The sequence below is a fragment of the Colossoma macropomum genome, unplaced genomic scaffold (genome assembly GCF_904425465.1).
Source record: "Colossoma macropomum unplaced genomic scaffold, Colossoma_macropomum, whole genome shotgun sequence".
In the NCBI taxonomy this organism is placed as follows: domain Eukaryota; kingdom Metazoa; phylum Chordata; class Actinopteri; order Characiformes; family Serrasalmidae; genus Colossoma; species Colossoma macropomum.
The window spans coordinates 10147614-10171206 of record NW_023494810.1 but is presented as its reverse complement, the minus strand read 5'-3'; the positions used below and the strand labels follow the sequence as shown (position 1 = coordinate 10171206).

The 23593-nt window shown below is 37.1% G+C and overlaps 1 protein-coding gene across 1 annotated transcript in view; it reads right to left on the bottom strand.

The window, feature by feature from the left end:
* Positions 1-23593, bottom strand: part of grip2b (glutamate receptor interacting protein 2b) — a 196387-nt gene that overhangs the window by 29411 nt on the left and 143383 nt on the right. Inside the window, exons 13-17 of the mRNA XM_036559923.1 lie at positions 19184-19329; positions 18856-18936; positions 9870-9933; positions 7531-7676; positions 239-383 (exon numbers count right to left, since the gene is read on the bottom strand). Of these exons, the coding sequence (XP_036415816.1) occupies positions 239-383; positions 7531-7676; positions 9870-9933; positions 18856-18936; positions 19184-19329 (582 nt within the window). The remainder of the gene's footprint in view (positions 1-238; positions 384-7530; positions 7677-9869; positions 9934-18855; positions 18937-19183; positions 19330-23593) is intronic.

The following is a 23593-nucleotide window of genomic DNA, read 5'->3' as shown; positions in this document are numbered from 1 at the left end:
ACAAGTAAATGGACTTTGCCCTTTTAAGGAAAAAAAAACACACCTGCTTCCACACTTCTGGCCAAAACAAGCCCTGTCCTCTGTCAGGACAACCTATTTTAGGATAGACCGCCTCTGACCCCATCTTTGATTAAAAAAGAAAGAAAGAATCTGCCGTTTACGCCACATCACAAGTCAAGGGGCCACATACCATCCCCCTGGGGGTCTGGAGTCGACCGGTCTGACCCACAGCACTCACCTTTCAGCCAGACCTCTCTTGGTAAGGCCTGAGATGATAATGGGGTCAAAGGGCTCCTCCGTGCCTGAGATGGTGATGCCCAGGGGGCCGCCATAGCGCTTCAGCTCCACTGTGTAGATGATGGAACCTGACGTCTCCTGTTCATCTGCAGGAAGGTGGGAAGGGGGGGGGTAATTAAGCCAGTGTGGTTATCTCAGTGATCCACATGATTATGATTTTTTTAAATCAGTCACAACCTCAACCTTGTCTTCGTCTGACAAGCAAAAGCCTGTAATTATCTTCAGAGACTTAGATTTACATAGCGCCTTTGGCAAATCTTTGTTTAGTAGCCTGTAATTTATTATTTATATGTTGTTTATTATCTATTATGGTGGTCAGCCACAAGTATTTGCACAGCGTTTCCAGACGTAATCGATGAATAAAGTTTTTAGGATCTTACATTGCTACTGTTAGCACTTAGCACTATTATTTATTATTAAGGCTATTATAACTTAAATAGGCTAATGTAGCACGTTTTCTAGCTATGTTAATGTTTCACTCTCAAATGTTCTACATAAAGAAGCATGTAAATTTATCACTGTGAATCCAATTTTTGTTCCAGTTTTTGGTTTCATCTGTTAATGTACACTCATTTTATACACATGTAATTTAATAAAACTGAATTGGTTAATTTTTGACCAGATTCCACATGAAGAGCACATTTCGCTGAAGTTAAACTAAAATTCTGGAGCCCTAATTTTTTCATGGGTGTCAACAATGTACATTATTGTTCAATTTATGTGAAATTATATGGACTTCTCAGCACTGATTTCATGAAATCCAACTGCCTTTCTGTTTCTGTCCTAATAACTTAAACTCCTTAAATCCTTGTTTACCAGTTTTGGAATCAGAATTATATCAAAATATCTTCTCATTCTTTTCTATCAAAGATAAAAGTCACAATAAAGCATTTAAAGCACAATGAACTGTTCTATACAATCAGGCTATAGACTAAACATCACAGTTACACAAGACTGTCAAATTCAGTAAAAATCTACTTACATTTAAGATCTTCTGAAAATCTAAATTCTAGTAGAAAATCAATTTGTTGTAAAGTAAACTTGCTTGTAACTTTGTAGTAAAGCATACTAATACAATTTACAGTGTTTAAGACCTTAGTCGACTAACGATTGAATTATCAGTTGCTGATAGTTTCCATCTACTGTAATTCTCAGTCATGGTGGACGATGTTAAATGTCCGAAAACACACCATCCATGACTTTAAGATGCACAAAAGTTATATTGGTCTCGTAGCTGTTTTTTTTCATGCAACATTACTTATCTTTAGACAACTCTGTAGCAGTGCAAGGTAGATTTTTCTTCCCACTCATTCTCGTGCTTGTTAAACTGATAAAGCCGTGCTGCAGCCCTCCACACATCGAAAGTCTTTCCTCATGAAACATAAACAGGACCTTGAACAGAGTCTTTTTACGCTGTGCTTACACCAGTTATTTAAAACAAAAAAGACGACACATAGCTACACATCACATAATCCACATCACATAATCTACCATGTTAAAATGGGTTATTGGAGAAAGGTGCCACAGATATTGATAGAGAGGATCCGCTGTCTGTCAGCATAAGGAGCCCCTCTAGTCTGTATTTACGGCACAATGCAACAGGGTGCTGCTGGTACAGGAAAGCACCTCGAGAGAATGTGTAACATACGTAACATTAAATGTGTAAATGGATTTTACAAACATTGGATTGGAAATTATTTACATTTCCATCTAATTACAGTACAGATGCTCAGCCCCTTTACACAAGCTGCTGGAGCAAACTGAAACAAAGTTTTTATTATTTTATTATATTATCAAATCGATATTCCTTTTAGCAACAATCTAGGTCAGGGGTCGGCAACCTAAATTTTAAGAAGAGCCATTTCGTCTTTTCAACAATAATCAATCCGCTTCGGGAGCCACAATATTTTATGTCCATTTAACTGAAGTAATGTTTTACCATCTTGGCTGTAAATATGTCTCAGTATGGGCTAATGTACTAGTATAGATTAAAAAAAGGACCAACAGACTTACTTTGCTCTGCTCTAAACTTTAGCTCAGCTATAGCTGCTTTTCTCAAATCTCCGGCAGGAAAGTTTTCCGCAAAAATAGAATAGTTTCTTCTAAAATTTCTCTCAACGTTTTTAAAGTTTTTATGAGGCTGAAGTCGCTTCTCTTTCGCCAGCTTCATGTTTGAATTTTCCCCGTTCCACCTTAAATCGTGCCTGAGCCACAAGAATTTAACAGCTGCGCAATTTAAAATTCGATCAGGAAGTTGGTGAATAAGAAGCTGATTTCAGCTTTGCGACTTTTTAGTGTTTGACAGTTTCTCACTGCAGATTAAACGTATCAGGAAACCAGCTGGAATGGTTATAAATGCAAATCAGTCCATCCAATTATTGATATGCGTCTTAAATCTTACTTCTTTGTCATTTCGTTAGCTACTAGCTAGGCAAAATTGCTGCCTGCGCGCCAGTCTTCAGGGTTAAAGGGTGAATTGGCAGCGTTCAAAACCATTTATCAGGACTTAACTCCTGGGTTTAAAGACCATTGGAGTTTGGAACTTTGCGTTAGAAATGTTGCCGACCCCTGATCTAGATAATGAATGAAATGTAGACTAGTTCACACTCTGTCTTTACTATCTGCAAATACTTCACCTCTTACTCAAAACAGAACTATAACGTAATGGCCCCCAACCAGCTGTCCCACCACAGGGTCATCAGGTTAAAGGAGTGACACAAAAGGTCAAGGCAGTTCAAATTTAACTCCTACTCCAAAACCACCAGACCACCTTCCTCTCACGTACACCAGTCATCATTTAGGTCATATTTTCATTAACACAGTGAACAGATGTTTTCTTCACTCCAGCTGCCCTTTACGTCATCTTTCACAATGAACAGATCAATAGAAACCTGATCCAAAGTAATACTTTTATAATAGTTTTGATACTTCAATCAGAACTAAAACTTCAGTATGCAAAGTTACTCAAAGAGTTTTATGTATAATGTAAACCACTGGGACCACAGCCCTGCACATGATTTCAATAAGCAAGGTTCAAATCATCTAGAATTCAAAAGCTGAGGACTTTAAACAGCATAAAAACACTGGAAAAATCTGCTCCTGGTTCATCCCTGTGTCTGCAAATAATAAATATTAAGAGAACATTTCAATAATGTGAATTTATTCAGCATTAAATTCTCTTTGTATTTGGACAAGGCTTCCAAACCGGTCACCCAGGAGACAAGACTTCAGAATGAACGCTAGCAAAAGGCATTTTAAAACAGAGTGATGAAACTCGCCGTTTTGACTGAAGAAAAAAACAGGGGGTATTTAAAACAGTAAAATATATAACAAAGTAATATAAATATAAAATAATATGTATTTTGAGAAAAAATACATATATGGGTCTATAATAATACAGCTTATGCTATGACTTGGATGCTTCACATAGCAGTTAGAGATGACATTTATTTCATTTCCAGTGAAAAGAGCCATTATAAGTATTCATTTCTAAGAATCAGGAAAAAAAGCATCAAATATATTTAACAAAAATTACACAGAAGACTCAAAAACGAAAATATAATTTTATAATATAATTTTTTTATTTCAGCTTCAGATTGTTTTAAGAGACTCCGCAGGGAAATCTGCTGGGATATTTTTCCACACCTCCAAATTTCAGTCTTAGAAGTTGGTTGCATTTTCTGCTTCTCACAGTCGAAATAATCCACATTCAGTGATGTTGAAGTCTGGACTCATCCACTCTGTTCAGGAGACTCACTTTCAGTTCAAAGAAATCTGCAGACATACCTCCAAAGTTCAGTCTTTGAAGTTGGCTGATCATTTTCTGAAGTAATCCAAACACATTTAGTGATGTTGAGGTCTGGACTCTGGGGTGGTCAGTCCATTGTTCATCTTCTTTGTTTGGTGTGTCCGTCTCCTTTTCTCAGTGAGGCTTCTTGACAGCTACACATCCTTTCAGACCCACAGCAGTGAGTTGTCTTCTCACAGTGGAAAGATGGACAGAAACACCTGTGGATGTTTTCAGATCTGAAACAGCTTGATTTTCTCCTCTCTCTCAAAGATGAAAGTGCTGTTTATCTGATGGGGTGGTTTTGGTCTCTACCAGGTCTTCCAGGTGGTTGTTAGGAGTCTAATTTTCTCTGTAGCTTTTAATAATTTTTCATTCTAGTTTTGGATATATATCTAATTTCCTAATCTATCTAATCCAAAAAAATTAGTAACTTGTACTTGGTGGCTGTTCCAACCGGAAAATAATGTGAAGGATGGTCTCCGATTTTTGCCCAGTACTGCATATATGATGCATCCAAGACACAGAAGCACCATGCATTCTCAACTTTTAAGTCAAAATTCTCAATTCTTAAATCTAAATGTCAAATGCAACACTCAGTGGAGTGCTGGAGAAACAAAGAACAATTAATCTCCATTGAGTGAGTCTATGTCAGCCCCTGGTGGCAGAGTCCAATATTGCATGTATGTCACAGCCTCAATATGGCCAACACATGTTGGCTTTGATTGATGCTTTTTAATATCCTGCAGTGTACAGCTGATTCAAAGCAGAGATATCTGCGCACGTGGCTGTGAGCTCCCAGCATCCAGTTTCAGACGGAGCCACATTTCCAAAAAAAACAACAACATGCAGATAAACAACATGAAAAAACCTGTCAGAACGTGACAGTACAAAAAAAAGGCAGGAGAGTGGTAAGAGAGAAAGGCTGACAGCCGTATTCTGAAAATGATGTTTTCCCTTGTATACTGACGTATAATCAGCGAAGGATGGCAGTGAAGGTACAAACAAGAAACCCCTGCACACCAGCTGCACTGTTTTTATGTTTGATTTCAAGCATTAGGCCGACTGACGACAATCCTACTTTAGCAACCTGTGATGCAACGTCTTGCAAGGCTGAAGTAATGAGCTTGTTTTGTTACGACATGTTTTAGAACAACATCTTTCATATCCAGCCTTGATTTCCAGGTGATTCTAGATTCACTGCACATTTGCTGGAGGTGTAATGGTTGTATTTCTTTCAATAAAACCAATATAACTATGTGATTGTGATGGCGCTTGGCGATACTACGGTGGCTGACAAGACCCTATTCACAGTACAATTAAAAACACTTTGCAAACTCATTAACGCACTGCAAACGCAGAAAACACTTTCATCAACATGACTACATCAGAGCTACATTTCACAGACGCACTGCAAATAAAGAAAACGCAGACACAGAAACGCTGCAAAGCCAGTCACAACACAATAGAAGTGAGCCACAACACAACGGAAATGAGCCACAACACAACGGAAATGAGCCACAACACAACGGAAATGTTTCTGATAGACTCAAAAGGCTCAAATGGAATATCTATGATGGACTGACAGAAGTAGTGAAGACCACAGACACTCGGACACGCACATCCCAAGTTCACGGTTAACCTGGCTGGCTAATTTGCTATCTGAGATGTCACAGCAGTACTGTGGTAGTTCTCTGGTATTAAACATTTACAGTTACACTCTACAGCTAATTCCCATTACAATACAGTGATAGTCGTAATCTGCTGAAATAAAAGTTAACTTACTTTTACTGGTGAATGCTTGTGCTATTCTTATACTAATCTAATTTAACAGCCTGACTGGCTCTGTCCTCTTTGAGTGTCCTACAGAAACACGTCCACTGTGACTGGGTTATCAGCGTTTCTGAAGTGTTTTCTGCATTTGCAGCTCATTTTTTATTTGCAGTTTGTTGGGTTCGTCTTGGTCACCGCAAGATACTCTTTATTTTTTTGAGCAAGCATCCTTGACCTTTTTCTCCGCCTTCACATGGACTTTTCAGAGCCGACTATGTACTTACTTAAATGCGAAAAAATCAAACTTTCCACTTACAGCGAAAGCTGTATATGTCGATCAAGACATATTTGGTGTCAAGGCTGAAGTTGGAGTCGGATGTGGAGCTACAGGGCTAAAGTTGCTAAAACATGAGAAATCAATAGTCAACCTGATCTTTTCTGTAAATACATCCCCAGAACATCTCTCAACATGTTCAAACCACATTTAGAGCTTCATTAATATTAATGATCTGGCGATGTGGTTTAGGACTCAGTACGACTGAACGTGAACGATAAAAATGAACAATGTTACCATGTAGCTGCATGATGGGGATCACTGGAACCACTTTCCTTCCCTATCACAGTTTGATATTATTCTGTGCTAAACAGAGTTTGAAGATGAAATTACACCAGAAAGCTAGAACTAATGCAGATGATGATAATAAGACAGATCATCATCCCTGCTATTTTACTAATATGATTATTTAAAGAGACACCACCCTTCATGTATTTCATTTTTTTGTTAAAAAATGGCCATTATGTATAAGCTTATTTTACAGAGTCTGGAAAAAAGTAGAACATGTATATTCAGAAAATTACACAGAGTGTGTGTCTCTTTTGTTTTCTAAATGAAGGCTTTTCTTTTAATTATTTTTGAAGGCCAGTTTTGGAAATGTCTGTTTTATGTGAGTGGATTATTCAATAATTTATCTCCTCAGAAATATCTCTTGAAAATTAACAACTTGTACTTAATGACTCACTGGAAATTCTAAAAATTAAGAGTGGTCTCTGACTTTTGCATAGAATTATAGAGAAGATTTTGGGCAACTATTGACTTCATGTGCAAAACCAGGAAGGCGAGCATGTCTTGGCTGACTGACTAAACAGCGGTTAAGTGGAAAAGAAGACGTTTCATCAAAACAATCCTTTAACTTACAGAAATCATAGTTATCATCCATGAAAAGCAACAGCATGCTGTATTTTATATGAATCATTTGCCTCTCACAGCTCACTGAAATAAACGAAAAGATTCAATCGCAAGTGAAGATTCTGAACTTTCAATCGATATCATGTTTGAGTTTAAAATCAGAAGAGGATATATTTCACTGTAAATTAAATTTGATGGAAAGTTTTTTTTTTATGTGCCTGCCTTGTTTTTTGTGAAGAAAAAAACATCTGTTATATGTATTTTGCCATGATTTCCTACTTTTTGACAAAGAAACAAACAGAATCTAACAAACAAATCAAATCTAAATGTAATTGATCATGTCACTAACGATCTAATTTAAATAATTACATAAGGTAAAAGGACAGTTATAACTCGATTTGTAGGGATTAATCTTTAGAACAGTAAAGTAATAGTGAATGTAGACTTGACCAAAAACACTCACACAGACCCACACACACTTCCTCACCGGAGTTGTCTTCATCTTTGCGGATCTTGAGCTTGACTAGGTCTTCGCTCTGTTGAAGGATCTGCATAGCGTCTTCCATGGAGCAGTTCTCCAGGCGAATGTTATCTATAGCTAGCAGCTTGTCCCCGGGCTCGAGGGTCCCTGTTCTAAAGGAGGAGAAGAGGAAACAGCAAATAAAAGCACTTTTCTTTAGCAAAATGGGCAACAGCACAGTGACAGCTTTCTTGGGTTTCATATTCATAATCTAGTAAGTGGTTTCAACCAGACACCCCCCACCCCCTCAACTGTCCCAACTGCTCCCTGCCCCAACAAAACTGATCTGGCTCATCAGCTAATAATCAATCATAATGTTACTCTTATTACTATTATTATTATTATTATTATAAGACACTATCAAGTGTATTGGGGTAGAGAATAGCTGAAACTCTGCAGGGCAGTGGGTCCCTAGGACTACAGTTGAAAACCACCGCTCCAGCACACTGCAACATTAAAGGGGAATTCCACCAATTTTTTAAATTTTCTGCATAATTAAAAGGCTAAGATGTAACCAAGGTCATTCAGAGTAGTTTAGTGTGAAATGCTCCTTTATATCCTTTAATGCTCCTGTTCGAGCTGGATTAGTTATACCAGAGGAGGTCCAATAATGTAATTTGTAAGGGATCTACTGGCCAATTCGTATGGGATAAAGGATCCATGTAATTTCCCCAAATAACCTCAGATAGCCCTGAACGAAACACCATGGCCCGGATGTTCGCTTCAGCATTAACGTCACAATTAAATAGTTTTAAACAAAAAAGCATAAGAAGCTAACTCCCAGTTAACCCTTGTGTTCTGTTGACACTAACTTTACTGCCTTGTTGTTTGTTGTGTGGTAAATAAAATATTATATCATTCTATACCAAGGAAATTTTAACCCAGTACACTGAAAAATGTCATTTTTAGCCTTTTTTAAACAACAAACTAGGATTTCAGGACGGTGAATAAATACAAAATTACCATAACGATTTATTATTAGGGCAAACAGGGGTATATCTAATATTTTCTCACACTTGAGCATATATTTAGATGTCTTTTCATTAGTAAAAATCATTTATAGATTAGGAAAACTTTATACAGTCCATCTAGGATGACCATCATGCCCTGGATCTTTTCTGGAGCTCTGAGTCTGATGAATTATAACGTCATTCATTCCAGACATATGACTTGGCAAACTTGTAAAAACTATAGACATTGCAGATTCATTCTTAAAATCATGGATCTCACTGGTAATCACTTGCTTTGCAGCACCGCCCCAGCTAAAACTAATCCAGCTCCAAAATGGCGGTCACCAATCTTGTCCACAAAGGGCTGGTGTGGCAGCAGGTTTTCATTCCAGTCACACAGAAGCTCATTTGATTCTACTTGTTTAATGTTTTTCTTAGGCCTAACCCCATTTCTTTTTTTTTACCCCTACTCCTTGTTTTTGAGTGTCACCTTGTCTCTTCGTACTGAGTTACAAGGGGTAGTGGTTGAAATCTTCCCCTATGAAATGGGACCCTCAAATAAAGAACATTACTTCATTAACAGGCTACTAGCTGTGCAAAAAGGATGGGTAAGGGCTAAGTGGTAGGGACGAAGGGTGAAATGGGACTGAGCCTTAGTCTTCAAACAGCTCGTTTGGTTGTTGGGGGGGGGGGTTTGGAGCAAATGTAACCCTGGGTAAACAGGGTATGCCTACAATTATATTTATCATACTAATATGCCTTATACATAAACATTAAGGCACAAAAACAAAAAGTAAGTTTGATTTTGTTGCCTTTTACTATGCCATTTTTTCCTTTCCTTTGTCTCACTATAATCTTAGTCTGATCTGCATACAGTTATAAATATTTTAGCAAAATACCCTCGAGTAATGAAGTTTTAAAAAAGAATCCACGACAGGATATGCACTATTTTGTCAACAACCGTCCCACAACCACCACAATTATCTTGCGCAATTTCAAAAAAGTGACTGGGCCATGACCCCTCCGTCCCCCCAGTAACCCCCAGGTTATATGAGGCTCCTGCTTGGTTAGAATGAAAGCCACACAAGCCCTTTAGGCATAAGTCTGCTGACCCCTGCTCTATTCTATTTTGGAAAATATCCTTCCATTTGCAACGACTATAGAATACTTTAATTTCTGATGCCCAGTTCACTGTCCGAGAGGAACGTTCCAGACGAATGGCACCTGTTCTAAACTACAGAGAGTGGGAAAAAGATTTTTGAGGACACGTTGCCCTGCTTGCTTAGAACTACACATTAAACAAGCACCCTTTATTTGTTAATGGCACTGTTTCAGTGTCTGTAATGCTGGCCGTACCTGTGAGCCATGCTTCCTTTCTTTATGTCTGATATGATCAGAGGCTCGCCCGGCTTTTTACTGGCTGTTGGAGAAGACAATGCATCATCAGCAGCAGTGTCAAATACTCATCCACCCACACGCACACACACCAGAGACAGCACGATGATAAAACCCGAACCCTAAATCGGTTAACTGGAACTGCTGGAACAGACGTTTCTTCTATTCAGCAAGAACGCGATATAATGGCACACTGGAAAGTGATGAGCAAGTTAAAAAGGTTTACAGCAGTAAACAGTCAAAGGTTTGGGTCTACCTGCTCAGGAAGGGTTTACTGTAGGACAGCGTTCATAAGGCTATGTGGCACCTACGTAAGCTTGTCATGACTCACTTAAAACCTACACAACATAGATGCTAAGTCAACTTGACATTAAAGTTGGCAAGTGCAACGTTTACAACAAACAATGCCTATTGGAATAAGTCTTCATTAATGTTTATGGAGGTCTATATAGGTGTCATGGAGCCTTATGAACACTGCCCCTACAGTAAAAGTGTTACAGCAGTTTTCTTCATTTGTCCTATTTCAGTAGTAATGACAGTAATGATATGAAAACTACAAAATAATATGTGCAGAATTAAGGGAAGCAGGCATAAAGAGAAATCACGCAAATTAATGCGACACCTCTGACTTTTAGATCATAATACAGGCTTTACAGGGCGACTTGCAGCAGTGCACGTTCACCATATTGTAGTGTGTTTTTATTTCTCCTCACTCTGTAATGCTACTTCTTTAAACTTTATCAAAAGATATTATCCATCCATTAACCCTTACAGATACTCAAATTCAAAATCAGTCGGAATGCACATGCCTTTGCTTTAGAAACACATTTCAGGCATTTAAGCTTTGAATGAAAATGTCTTTATGATTATGACATGAATATTTTAAGAACACTTCATATGTGAAAAGTGATCAAAATTTTGAGGAATTTTTGAACTAGATAACTAGTGTTTTTATCACTTAATAACTTAATAATAGCTTAATAATAGCAAATATGTCTACAGTGGGATAGAATATAGTGTTTACCTTCACTTGTATTAGGAATGTGTTTATTTATGGTCGTACAGACATGTAAGTAGCTTATTGTATGGGTCATTCTTCTGAATTAGTTCAAACTGTGGTCCCACGGTAAAACGACAAATAAATAAATAACCAATTAAGCATTTAGACCTTAGATATTTAAAAGGGTTGTGTTACAGTGACTGAAAAACAGCAAGTAAAAAGACAAAACTTGTTGAAATGAACTGGAGTGCAGCTGAAACTAGAAGCCTTGTGCGAGAAGAGATGTGCTTTGATTGTGCTGTGTACACAAAAACAAGAGCACCCCCCAATGGCCGTGCATGAAAAAGACCACCAGACGAAATGTCAGCTGCTCAGCGACTGTTAGGAGCTCAGTGATTATGGAAAAGCTGCATGATGGATGTGAGCAGGGAGAACAGCGGAGACTTCTTCAGGCTCCTTCAGGCTCGACAGGGAGAGAAAGGATTAAAAGTAGGCAAGGCTCTTAAAGCTCAATCCTACAAAATAATCTGAAAGTAATAAATATTAAGCGAATATTTCATTAATGTGAACGTATTCAGCATTTAAATTCTCTTTGTATTTGGACGAGACTTAGAAACGCTTCACCCAGGAGACAAGACTACAGAATGAACCCCAGCAAAAAGCATTTTAAAATTTAAAACAGAATGATGAAACTCAGATACTGAGTCATCTGCTGTTTCAACTGAAGGGAGAAAATGGGTCTCTGGCTCAAAAAACAAGAAAAGGAAAAATATATATTTACTTTTCCCACCTAAAAAAACGTATAACATCAACAAAAGAGGGAATAAAATCACCAATCTCGAAAAAACAGACAGCATTAACATAATCCGTCTAAACGTTGGCCATCACTCTCTTGAACAGTTAAAATACTACACAAAAACAATATTCCAGCTTCAAACTGCACTTCATAAATACTGGTATATAGTATCTAATTCAGCTCCATCCTCTGGGAACTGCTGCCTCAAACCAGTGTTTTTTTTAGAATCTTACTTACCTGCCTTATTACCCCACTTATCGGACCTCACTGATCCCTTTCTCTGCCACTATACACCCTCTAACTGCTGCTGCACTCAACACCTTAACTTTAGACCCATACTTTGCACAATGTAAGGTTTACAAGTATGACTCTGTGTGTGTGTGTGTGTGTGTGTGTGTGTTTGAGTGAGTGATGGTAGGAATGCATGTTTTATTTTATTTCATTTTGTTATATTTTATATTTTATATTTATTTTATTCACTACATGTAAATGTCTGTCCGGTACTGTGCACTGTGAGCTCCTGTAACCAAAACCAAATACCTTGTATGCGTAAGCATACCTGGCCAATAAAGCTTGATTCTGATTCTGATTCTAAATGTTTGAAACTTTTCATCAAAACCTTGTACGCTAACTTCACAGGAGAAGTATCTTTTGTATACATAGTGCAGAACTAAAGAAATCACTAAATAATTATAAATTAAAAATGCACATGTCAGACATAAACATTTAGACAGAAAACTACCTCCAATTACTTGTATAAGGAATGAGTTTATTCATAGTCTTATAGCAGAGGTGTGGACTCGAGTCATATGACTTGGACTCCAGAAAATTGAGAAAGACTTGGGACTCGACTTTGACTTCAACACCAGTGACTTGGACCCTGACTTGGACTTGAGCATCAGAACTCAGAAAGACTCAAATCCCAAAGTGGACGAATCGTGGAGAGTCTGACTGCAGACGGGACTCTACACATTTGATTATTTTTCTTGTGAATGGAGTCATTTTCTGACGTAAACTGAACAAACAGCATCGTCAGATGTCTGTCACTGTGCTTATGTTCGGTTTATTTCATTTTGGATGACAAGAGAAGCGTTTAGAGCTCAAGTTCACCTCTATAAGCTGGAAACATGCGAAGCATCAACAGCATCAATGCGCCCAGCTCAGTGCTTAAACTCCAGTCTTACTGGAGAAACTCACCAGCTGAACTGACCGTTTTACTCACGTTAGCAAAACAAAAGAAACACAGCTCTCTCTGTTTTTAACAGCTTCTGCAGGTAAAACAAGCGAAACATTTACCACAAGGCTGAAGTTGACTTGTTATTCACCAGCTTCGTATTGGAATTTGCCATTCCACCTTAAATGGAATGGCAAATTCCATTCCGATCATTTTGCATGAATGGAAAATTCAAATAAGAAGCTGGCGAAAAAAAGTCAACTTCAGCTTCGTACATTCACCATCATTTTGCTGTCTTTTCTGTGAACTGTTCAGGTTGATCATTTTGGTTTCCGCTGTCCTCTAAATTCAATTTAAACTAGTGGTTGTTTTTATCTGGCTGACCTAGTTTTTATTTTAATCTTATGCGCCCAATTTTCCTAAATTATCATAAAATATATATAATTATATATATATATTTTATTAAGTTTAGAAGTGCTTTTAAAATTCTTTTCATGTCTAGTTGCACTAGTCTTTGTGTATACAGCATGTCTGTCATGGTTATCTGTGTATCATGGATTTTGTATTTTAGTTGGAGGGGTAAATAATAAATTAACATACAGTCATACATTGCTAACTTGCTGTCATTAAAAGGCTACAGTAATGTTACCATTATTCAGTGTTATGGACTTAAATTAGTTGAAGAAGGCAGACTGACTTGTTTAAGACTCGAAGATTAGGACTACTGACTCAGGACTTGAATCGAGACTCGACTGTCTTGACTTGGGACTTGACTCGGGACTTAAGTGTGAAGACTTGAGACTTACTTGTTACTTGCAACTTACTGACTTGTTCCCACCTCTGTCTTATAGACACGGAAGTAAGCTTATATACAGTACTGCACAAAGGCCCCTGAGAAAAATGCATGTAAAAACCTATTTAATTGTGCAGTTAACTCTTATCTGTTTAGAAAAACATTCATTTAAGAATAAATATAAACATGTTAATCAGTTCTTCATTATGTCAAATTAGGAGTGCTGGTGCTGAGCAAATCCATGCAATGGTTGGGGGTGTTGATGGGGGGGGGGCAAATCTGTCCTCCTTAAATCAGCTCATCAAATATCTACTAAGGACTTTGTTGCAAAATGCTTTATAGACCATTTTCACAATTTTCATTTTTTTATGATATACATTGTTGTGAGAGGCATTTACACATATGATAAATATCAATGTGGTATTATGACTAATACCACCTTAATTAGATAAATACTGTTTTCTATAAACATCAGCTATTTTTCATTAAATTACTGTAACCAAAATTCTAACAAACAGATAAAGGCATTTAGGAACAAAACTCTTCAAATACTTTTTGAAACAAGAAATGTTTGTTAATGTTTACTGCATTAATGCATTTATTCTAATGATATATGGTGTTTTTACAAGCAAATACACATCAACTGTCTGAATAAATGGTAATAAACAGTTTGCTTAGGTTAGCCTTTTGCACAGCATTGTATGTACATCTACTCCTGTCAAATATAAGGGCATACTTACATATTTATATACATATTTATATACATAAACATCCCAATATTTGACCATATATCCGATAGGGGATCCCCATATATCCCCTATATTTAGCCACATATCAAATGCTTGTATTGCAAGCAGCACAACTCTACAAATGAGATTTATTGGAAAACTCGGATCAGATGAATGAAAGACATCTGATGCTACTTTGACATAAAAATGACAAACATGACAGCTGTCAGAATGTCTGATGTTATAACAGCTCACTAGAGTACAATTAGCAACAAATAGATTGTGTGGCCTGTATGATAACACAACACTGTTATATTACTGAAATAAATGTGTCATGTCACCTGAGTTCTTGCAATGAAATATATACAGTATTTCGCCGCTGTCGGAAGAAAACCTCATATCTCCAAAATGGTAACATTACAGGAGAAGGAAAAAACATACTTTACTTTAAATGTAAGTCAATGGAACCAGACTTTTTTTCCAAGTCATTTGGGGTCATTTCTTTGGGTCAATTCTTCATGAAATTTAGATACAATGTAAAGGAAACAGGCATTTTCAAATTAGCAGTCAAAAACTAGAAAAACAACAAAAATAGAGATACAAGGTTTTGTTCAGACAGCAGTGATATGTGACATATATTGTAAAAATCATATAAGCATGGTATGACGCCCTGTATTTAAAATAAAGGGGTCACTAAAACGTAAATCAAGCACAGTTTGGCTTTGAAATGTAAAAGGCTGCACAAAATAAAACACTTATAATAATAAAATACCTATAAAAAAATTATAATCTAAAAAAACATGGAATAGTTAATATGTAGTTTTCCATACTTACTTTACTTTACTGCTTATAACCAACACACACATACTACAAGTCTATAGCGCTTAGCTCAGTGGCCTCCTTTTAGAAGGAAAAAAGACGCTGCATAAAAGGGGAGAAGCAGCCATACAGAGGAGCCAGCAAGCTCAAGTAAACAAGCCCTGAGAGAGTCTGGCTCTGCATAAACAGATCCACTGCAGAGCACACTCATTTTCCCAGGGTAATATAATTCCATGACACGGGCACTGACTGCAGTCAGAGGGTACCCAGAACTTTTTAAAATGCACATCTCGTGAGAAAACTCATGCTGGCATGTTTAAATGGGGAGTAGCTAAATATTGTCTCTATTAAAGCACTACTGTGTGAGATCATTTTGTGTTTGTTATCGGAAATCTGAACAAATGTTGAATATGTTGCTGAGTCTTAAGTAAAGCAAAGAACGTAACGCAGAAATAAACAAGACAAAGAAAGTGAAAAAAAAACATATATTTAGAAAGTGATTAGTACATTAATGCAGTGCAAAGTACAGTTCCTTCCAGAATCATTAGCACCCTTGGTAAGAATATGCTATTAAATAGTGTTGTTGTTGATCAGCCTGATCTTTGTACACTGTATGTCCTTTATAATCTTTTTGGAAAATGGATGCTAAATGGCGCTGTGTCCCAATTCAGGGGCTGCGTCCTTCGGAGGCTGCATTTGAAGGCTGACTGCGTCACAGCGGCATGACTAGGCTGTCCCATTTTGAAGGCTCATTCATATGCGGCCGAGAAATGTGTCCTTCTTCTCCATGGCAACGAAGGATCCACCCGTTGCCAGCCAAAATATCCTGAGGTTCATGCGTGCCGATGAGGATTTGAGAACATGGCAGCGTCAGCAGAGGAGTGAACGGCGTCAGAGGAGTACACTTACATATAAGTATTGGGTTTAAACTGAGTCGAATAACTAAAAAAAAGCCATTCTAATCAGTCTAAGATACATCATGTGCCGGTGTAGGCGTTGGTGGTGAAGCATCTCCAGCTCTAATAAATGAAAAAATAAAAAACTAAAATCAAGGTTTTTGGTTCCATCTTGAAAGAACTTTCTAACAACTTAACAGGAGCGGCGTTTCGTGATGTAACGGTAAGGACGGGAACAGCGGTGCTGTGACGCAAAGGGAAATCCGCCGTAGAGCAGACGGTCTCATTTCAGTTCAGCCTTCGCAGGTCTAAGCAGCCTTCGAAGGATGCAGCCCCTGAACTGGGACACACGCTGGATCACAGACTTCTACAACAATAAAAAACGGGCAAACTTGTATAGCATCAAAATAAATAATTTGTCATTTGTTCGCTTGTGAAGTATGAAAGTTGAATTAAACCTAATCCTGAATTGCTTCATTTAGTACACTCTCAATGTCCCAGGTCACTTTATGACCAAAGCTCGAAACTTTGGTTTTAAACATATCTATCACTTATAATATGATTATAATAGTAAAGCAAGTCTAAATATCATATAGTAACTTAGGGTTTTTGATAAATTAGCTTCTCTCTAATCTGTCAGATGTTCTTACCAATGTAGAGCCTTCATCTTACATTTTGCTCTGAGTTTCTAAACTGTTTAGTCCAATGAAAGAAACAGAAAGGCTACTGCAGCTGCTTCAAGGCTGCCGCACTCCTGACAAGAAACTTCATACATTTATACAAGTAGAGATTTATTGGGATTAAACTTCCAACATAATGTACTAAATTTTTCATTTAGCATCAGTTTAGCTCTTCAAACTCACAGCTTTCAAGCTAAAAGTTATGAGGTAAATAACTTGCGTGACTATTCCAGCAACTTTAGCTGAGGTAAAAACTGATGCTTAGCATTTGTGTGTTAATCTTAAAGATTTTATACTTTCCGCCTTTCTCTATGTAAATGTCAAGCCTGGTTCTGGGTTTTTAACTAATGTAATATTAGAAAAATGCAGTGTGACACTGAGAGACATTAAACGGCGTTGAAGGTCACTGATTGGTCTGTCGAACTTAAACGGACACTGCATGTCATCCAGCAAACAATAGCCTTACTAGTGTTGCGTGGAACCTCCTAAATGAAAAGTAAGTACAATACTAATAGACCCTTTTCACACTTTCGTATTTAGTATAGCAGAAGTCGTCATATTGGGGAAAGGATTACAGTAATGGCAACGTTTACCAATGAGAATGTAGACAGAGTCCTCCTTTACAAAGTCTCTTGCTTATATAAGGCCTTTACCTAATTTTTGCACAAAAAAGACGATGTTTAATCGTTTAGTGGTTCAATTTTCATTTTCAGAGAGGAGCAAGTCTGAAAGAAAGTGTCAAAATATACTGATCAACATAATCACAGCACAGAATTCTGCAGCTAGTCTATACAGGTCACTGGTTAATATAGCTAACAATGCTGGAGCTGGTAATCGGGAGAGTCGGGAGAATCGGGAGAGTCTAGTTTATCCAGTTTTCATTTTATTATTAAATGGCCACCTGGTTTATCTAAGTGTAGATTGTTATTTAAGGTGGAAAAGTCAAGAGGATGCCTGTATACTCTTTATTTTTTGTTGTATAATACTGGGTTCTTCTTGAATTCAACAACGAGATGTTTGGCATCCCCCAAAAATCAACGGTCACACTTCATTTTGATGGTTCCCTATAGATGATCTACAGATATTAAAATCATTAACAAAATTTCTGGTGATGTACAGTCATTATCAACAACATTAAGGTTAGGGTAGCTTTAGGAGTAGGTGTAGGTTTTGCCTTAACGTTAGGGTTAGGAATAGATTTGATAGAATCTTCCACACTTGACTTCAAGTGCAGTTGCATTTAATAGACATTCAGTTGAATGTTGTACTGAGCATCTACAGTGGACCATCCAAATAAAGCGTTACCAAATCAATATCCGGTTTACTTCGCTGCTTCAGTCAATGACAAAATTAGTGGAAAACTGAACAGGTGATAAGCATTCCGCTTCACGCTGCGGTTTGAGTTACGCTGCCAGAGGTGGTGGCAGAATTTTCCGTCATGGCTCTATTGAAAACAATGGGATATCCGTCATCATTTTACCACAAACATGTAAACTGGAATTCAGGTTTGCTGCAGGCTGGTCTGCATCATTTAACTCCCAGGTCTAAAAACAAGTCCCACGGCCCCATTACCTAACATTAGCCTACTAAGGAAGCACCAGTTTTGATTAGTTCATAGGTGACATCTTCTCTCATTCATCGAGAGCTTTTTACCTTTATATATAGCTGTACCACTTGGCCATCCAGCACAGAAGCAGCAGTCGCAGTAGCCTGCTTTTAATGTAGACCTAATGTCCAATTGGCTCCTCTCTGAAAATGGACAGTCATGCTAACAACATCTTTAAGTCAATATCTTAACAAAGAGGTAAAAATCCCTCTACATTCTCATTCATAAATGTCACTACTGCTATGTTTTTCCTACTATGACGACTTCTGCAAATACAAAAGTGTGAAAACGCTCCATTACACACCCAATCTTTGACTGAAATGCCCATCCCTGATGTAACACTGTGCTGTCATGATTTATTCTTATTAATTGTAGCCTGTGGATAACGACATGCAAGGAAAAATTCCATTGTACTTTGACTTTATCAATGACAGATAAAGGAACTTGGATCTTACCACTGATCGTGATGCCAAGCTCGACTCCTCTCTTCTTAGGCAGCTTCACATGGAAAGTACCACTACTAGGCACTACTGACTCTGTTGAAAGGGTAGAAAGAGTTTGAGTACAAATTTTAACCTAATCTGTACGAAACGAGGCAGAACCAAACAGAAATATGGAACAGCATGTCAATTCCTCTCCACACTGCTTACATATTAGTTTTATAGTAGTTGACACAAAATCAGTTGTTGTTACTTATTAATAAGTGTTAGGATTAATACTTAAACAATAAGCCTGGAGTTTAAGATGTTTTGAGTATGTTTAAAATGCAATGCGGTCACAAACCTGCTACATCAAACTCAATCTCTAGTGTGACCTTATTGGTCAGTGCAGCATCTCGAAGCAGCTGATTGGCCTCCTCTAGCGTCCCGTCTTCTGTGGGAATACCATTGATGGACAAGAGCCTGTCCCCAACCTGCAGCAGCCCGCACCTGCCAATCACATCCAAGTCACATTATCTCATATCTCATGAGTGACACATTCAGTGACCTGGTGTTCATCCCCTTTAACTGGATAAAATCTGCCCCCACAGTAGTTGGTGTGCAAACATGTCCGCATTGGTCAGCATAAAATGGATCAGCATCTGGAACTGGATATATCAGTGTGTTGCTGTGTTTTCTATCACTATACAATACTGTGAAAAAGTCAGAAACCACCCTTTTTAATGATTTAATTTACACTCAAGACAGTAATTAAGTACAAGTTATTCATTTTTCAGCATCAGCAGAAAACATATTTAACAGAAAATTAGGCAGAAGATTCCACAATTCAGTTCATTATCATATTTTCCAGCATTTAGTGTGTCTGCTCTTCACCTTTATTACGGGTTCCACTCTTTTCAGGAGACTTGTTTTCAGTTTTTCAAAGAAATCTGCGGGGATATGTTTCACAGCTCCAAAGTTCAGTCTTAGACGTTGGTTGCACTTTCTGCTTCTCATGATCCAAGGACCCAATTACAAATTTAGATTCATCGGTCCAAAAAACATAAAATGGGGTTGTAATCATTTTAAGATATTATATATTGAGCTTCTCAAAATAACAAGAAGTCTTGTCAGAATAATAAGATAGTATCTCAAAATGACTTAGCATCTCACATTGATGAGATAATATCTCAAAACAGTGACTTAGCATCTCAAATTGATGAGATAATATATCTAAATAATGACTCAGCATCTCAAATTAAAGAAATAATCTCAAAATAATGATTTAGCATCTCAAATTAATGAGACAATATTTCAAAGCACTGACTTAGCATCTCAAATTGATGAGATAATATCTCAAAATAATGACTTAGCATCTCAAATTGGTGAGATTATATCTTACAATAATGACAGCATCTCAAATTAATGCGATATTTCAAAATAATGACTTAACATCTCACATTAATGAGATAATATCTCAAAATAATGACTTAGCATCTCAAATTGATGAGATAATATCTCAAAACAATGACTTAGCATCTCAAATTGATGAGATCTCCAAATAATGAGAGCATCTCAAATTGAGATCATATCTCAAAATAATGACTTAGCGTCTCAACTTAATGAGATATTTCAAAACAATGACTTAGCATCTCAAACTGATGAGATAATATCTCAAAATAATGACTTAATGTCTCAAATTAATGAGATAATATCTAGAAATAACGACTTAGAATTTCAAATGAATGAAATAATATCTCAAAATAATTCTAGTGCAAATGTTCTACTTTTTGTCAATTTCCTTTTCTCACTAAAGGCTTCTTGAATGCAGTCACTACAGAAATACTTATTGTGTTCATCAGGGCAACAACAGAAGCGTGAATATTTGCTCATATTTGTATGTTTGCTTGCTCAGAATGGTAATTTGTAATTTTCAGTTTTGTTAGTGTTCTTTACTTGTCCAAATAACATGTATGTAATGTAATGAAATGTAATAAGAGCAACGAGAAATTATAGTATAAAGAAGAGGAGTATAAGTGGCAGAATTAGCTTTAGCATTACAGGGTTAAAATGTGGTCAAGCATTACCAGCTATGTAGCTCTCGGCTTCTTAAAATAACCAAGAAACACATGGAATCTCGCAGAACATATGAGGTAAAGAACACGGATAAGAGTCCTCCAACCCTGTGTCAGCATGTTTTGTAGCAGAGGAAGAAGTAACCACTCTGGAGCACCTTGAACACCGAAAAAGACGACCAGAAACTTGCAGAACAGCAAGAAAAGTGCCACTCCAGTACCAGTGATCCATCTGCACCAACACCGAATCTGTGAAACTGCGAAAAGCACGGCTCCTTTAGCAGAATATTAATGGACTCGGCTAATGCTACTTTGCAGCACACGCTGCACTCTAAATTTAAATGGATATGAGAATATGCACACGTTTAACTGTAATGAAATGGAAATGAGGTTGAGGTTAGGGCTTCGCGAGTCCTGCATTCCAATCAGACCGAAAAAGACTAAATGAATCACGACATCAGAAAACACGGGCATAACACGTGTATAACACTGTTAACAGCAGTCACTGAATATTACTGTCGTCTGTCACCACCTTCAGCTGTGACTCATCACTCCAGTCAACGCAGACAGGCCTCGAGCCAAACACACCGCCATCTAAATCACACACTGTACACACCACGGCACAGCGTCAACTTCACACTGCGTGTATGTGTAAGGGGAAAAATGAACATGGCACTGTATTCATAGTATAGTATGGTAAATAATTAATGGTAATAATGGTAAATAATTGTAAATCAGTAATAAATTAGTAACACCAAGTGCAATTCATGTTTTATGTCTTGTTTTTTTAGGCGATTTTAAACATTTATTTTATTAAACATGTTTATTTTATCTTGGCCATGCTATTAAAATTTGGTCAGGTATGAGTACAACGCTTAATAAAATAAAATTATTTACTGTACATTCCTAAGTTCTCCTGTAAGTACAATTCAAACAAAAAGGCTAGTATACTGTTTGCATGTGGTGTATAATTTTGAAAATAATCAAATTTAATCAAATCAAATCCAAATCATGGCGATTTTAAAATTTCATGATGGGCTGGATCACTTTCTAAAGAGTTAGAACCAAATCACAGCTCAGAAATTTACACCCCTAACATAATTTATATATCGCTGTTGTCGGAAGAAAACTTTGTATCTCCTAAATGGTAACTTTACAAGAGAAGGTATATTCAAATTATGTCAAAAACTGAAAAATGTCCAAAAAAAACCCTACTTTTTTAAATGTTATTATTATAAAATGAACAAATATAATCATTTTTTTAAATTCTTCTCAATAACTAACATATCATTCTTTACACCTACATAATAACTAATAAATAAAGCTTTATAACTATATATAAATGCTCTGTTATAGAGAAACTTACTGAGTCTGAATAGTTCACAGTGGTGGAACCAGATAGGAACCACAAGAGTTTAATGTCTCTAAAAGCTCCCTCACAGAAAGTTATTAAATAAAATTGTTATGAATAATTTGCCTAAAACTTTAAAACATTTGAGGTTTTTGCGTTTGCGATAGTTTTGAGCTAAGATTTTGGAGTAAGTTGCATTTTTAAATGGATTCTGTGCAGAGAGATGCTTATCTTGCATTTAACTTCCATTCAACTAAATCCCTATAAAGTTCACCTTAACCTTCTTTAACCTTAAAACTAGCCCTAACCATAACCTTAACCTAAAACCTAAACCTAGCCCAAGCCCACGTCCTAATCCTAACAACTCAGTTTCACTAGATGCTTTGTTAATAAACTGAACGTACATAGATAATCTATTGGGGTCTGTCCAAATTAAAATGAGTTTCACCTACAGCCATTTGACTTTAAAGATTACAAATAAAACCTCAAATGGCTTGTGTAGGATCGCTGGTCATTTTGGAGAGTAAAAGCTGGCTATATTTGCGTTACACACTCTCAGAAATAAAGGTACTAAATTGTCACTGGGTTGGTAACATCAAGGGTACATCTCAGTACCTTTAGTCAGATAACCTAACTGCACCATAATCCATTGAAATGATGTTTTCTAAGTTGTACTGACTCCACACACCCCGTCTCGTCTCCAGGCTTTTTATTTTACTGTTCTGTTTAAAACATTAAGTTATAAAAAGGTATAAATACATATTTTTCACCTGGAAAAACTTATTTAAGGTTCACAGTTGGACCTTAAAACCACCGTTGTACCTTTGAGGGAACATTTACATTGTTTCTACCTTGATGAAAAAGAAACGTACCTGCACAGAACCTTTATTTCTAACAGTGTAGACTTCTATATCTATAGCAGCGATCACAACCCCTGCTTCCTATCACCTGCACTGTAAAAAATCTGAGTTGATAAGTTTCTCTACAGTGAACCATTTCACATCAAACCACACTGAATCTCTTTATCACTATTACTGAATTATGCAGAGACTTTTAGAAATGGGATATCAGCCTGAAGTCAACCTGGGCAGACGCTGTGCAGCGTTTGTGAAGACTCAGAACTAAAAGCTACACCTGTCACATTGATGTATGGAGTTAAAGTGGAGGTGATTTTTGAAGCTCTTTATCTAGTCGACAAAGAAGACAGTGAGCAGGCAAGTCAGTGAGATATCACAAAAACAACCTCCAACCAGAACATGTACACTCTTAAAAAACATGGTTCTACAAGGGTTCTTTAGTAAAGAAAATGGTTCCATTTAGAACCATGAACTCTCGAATAACCTTTTGT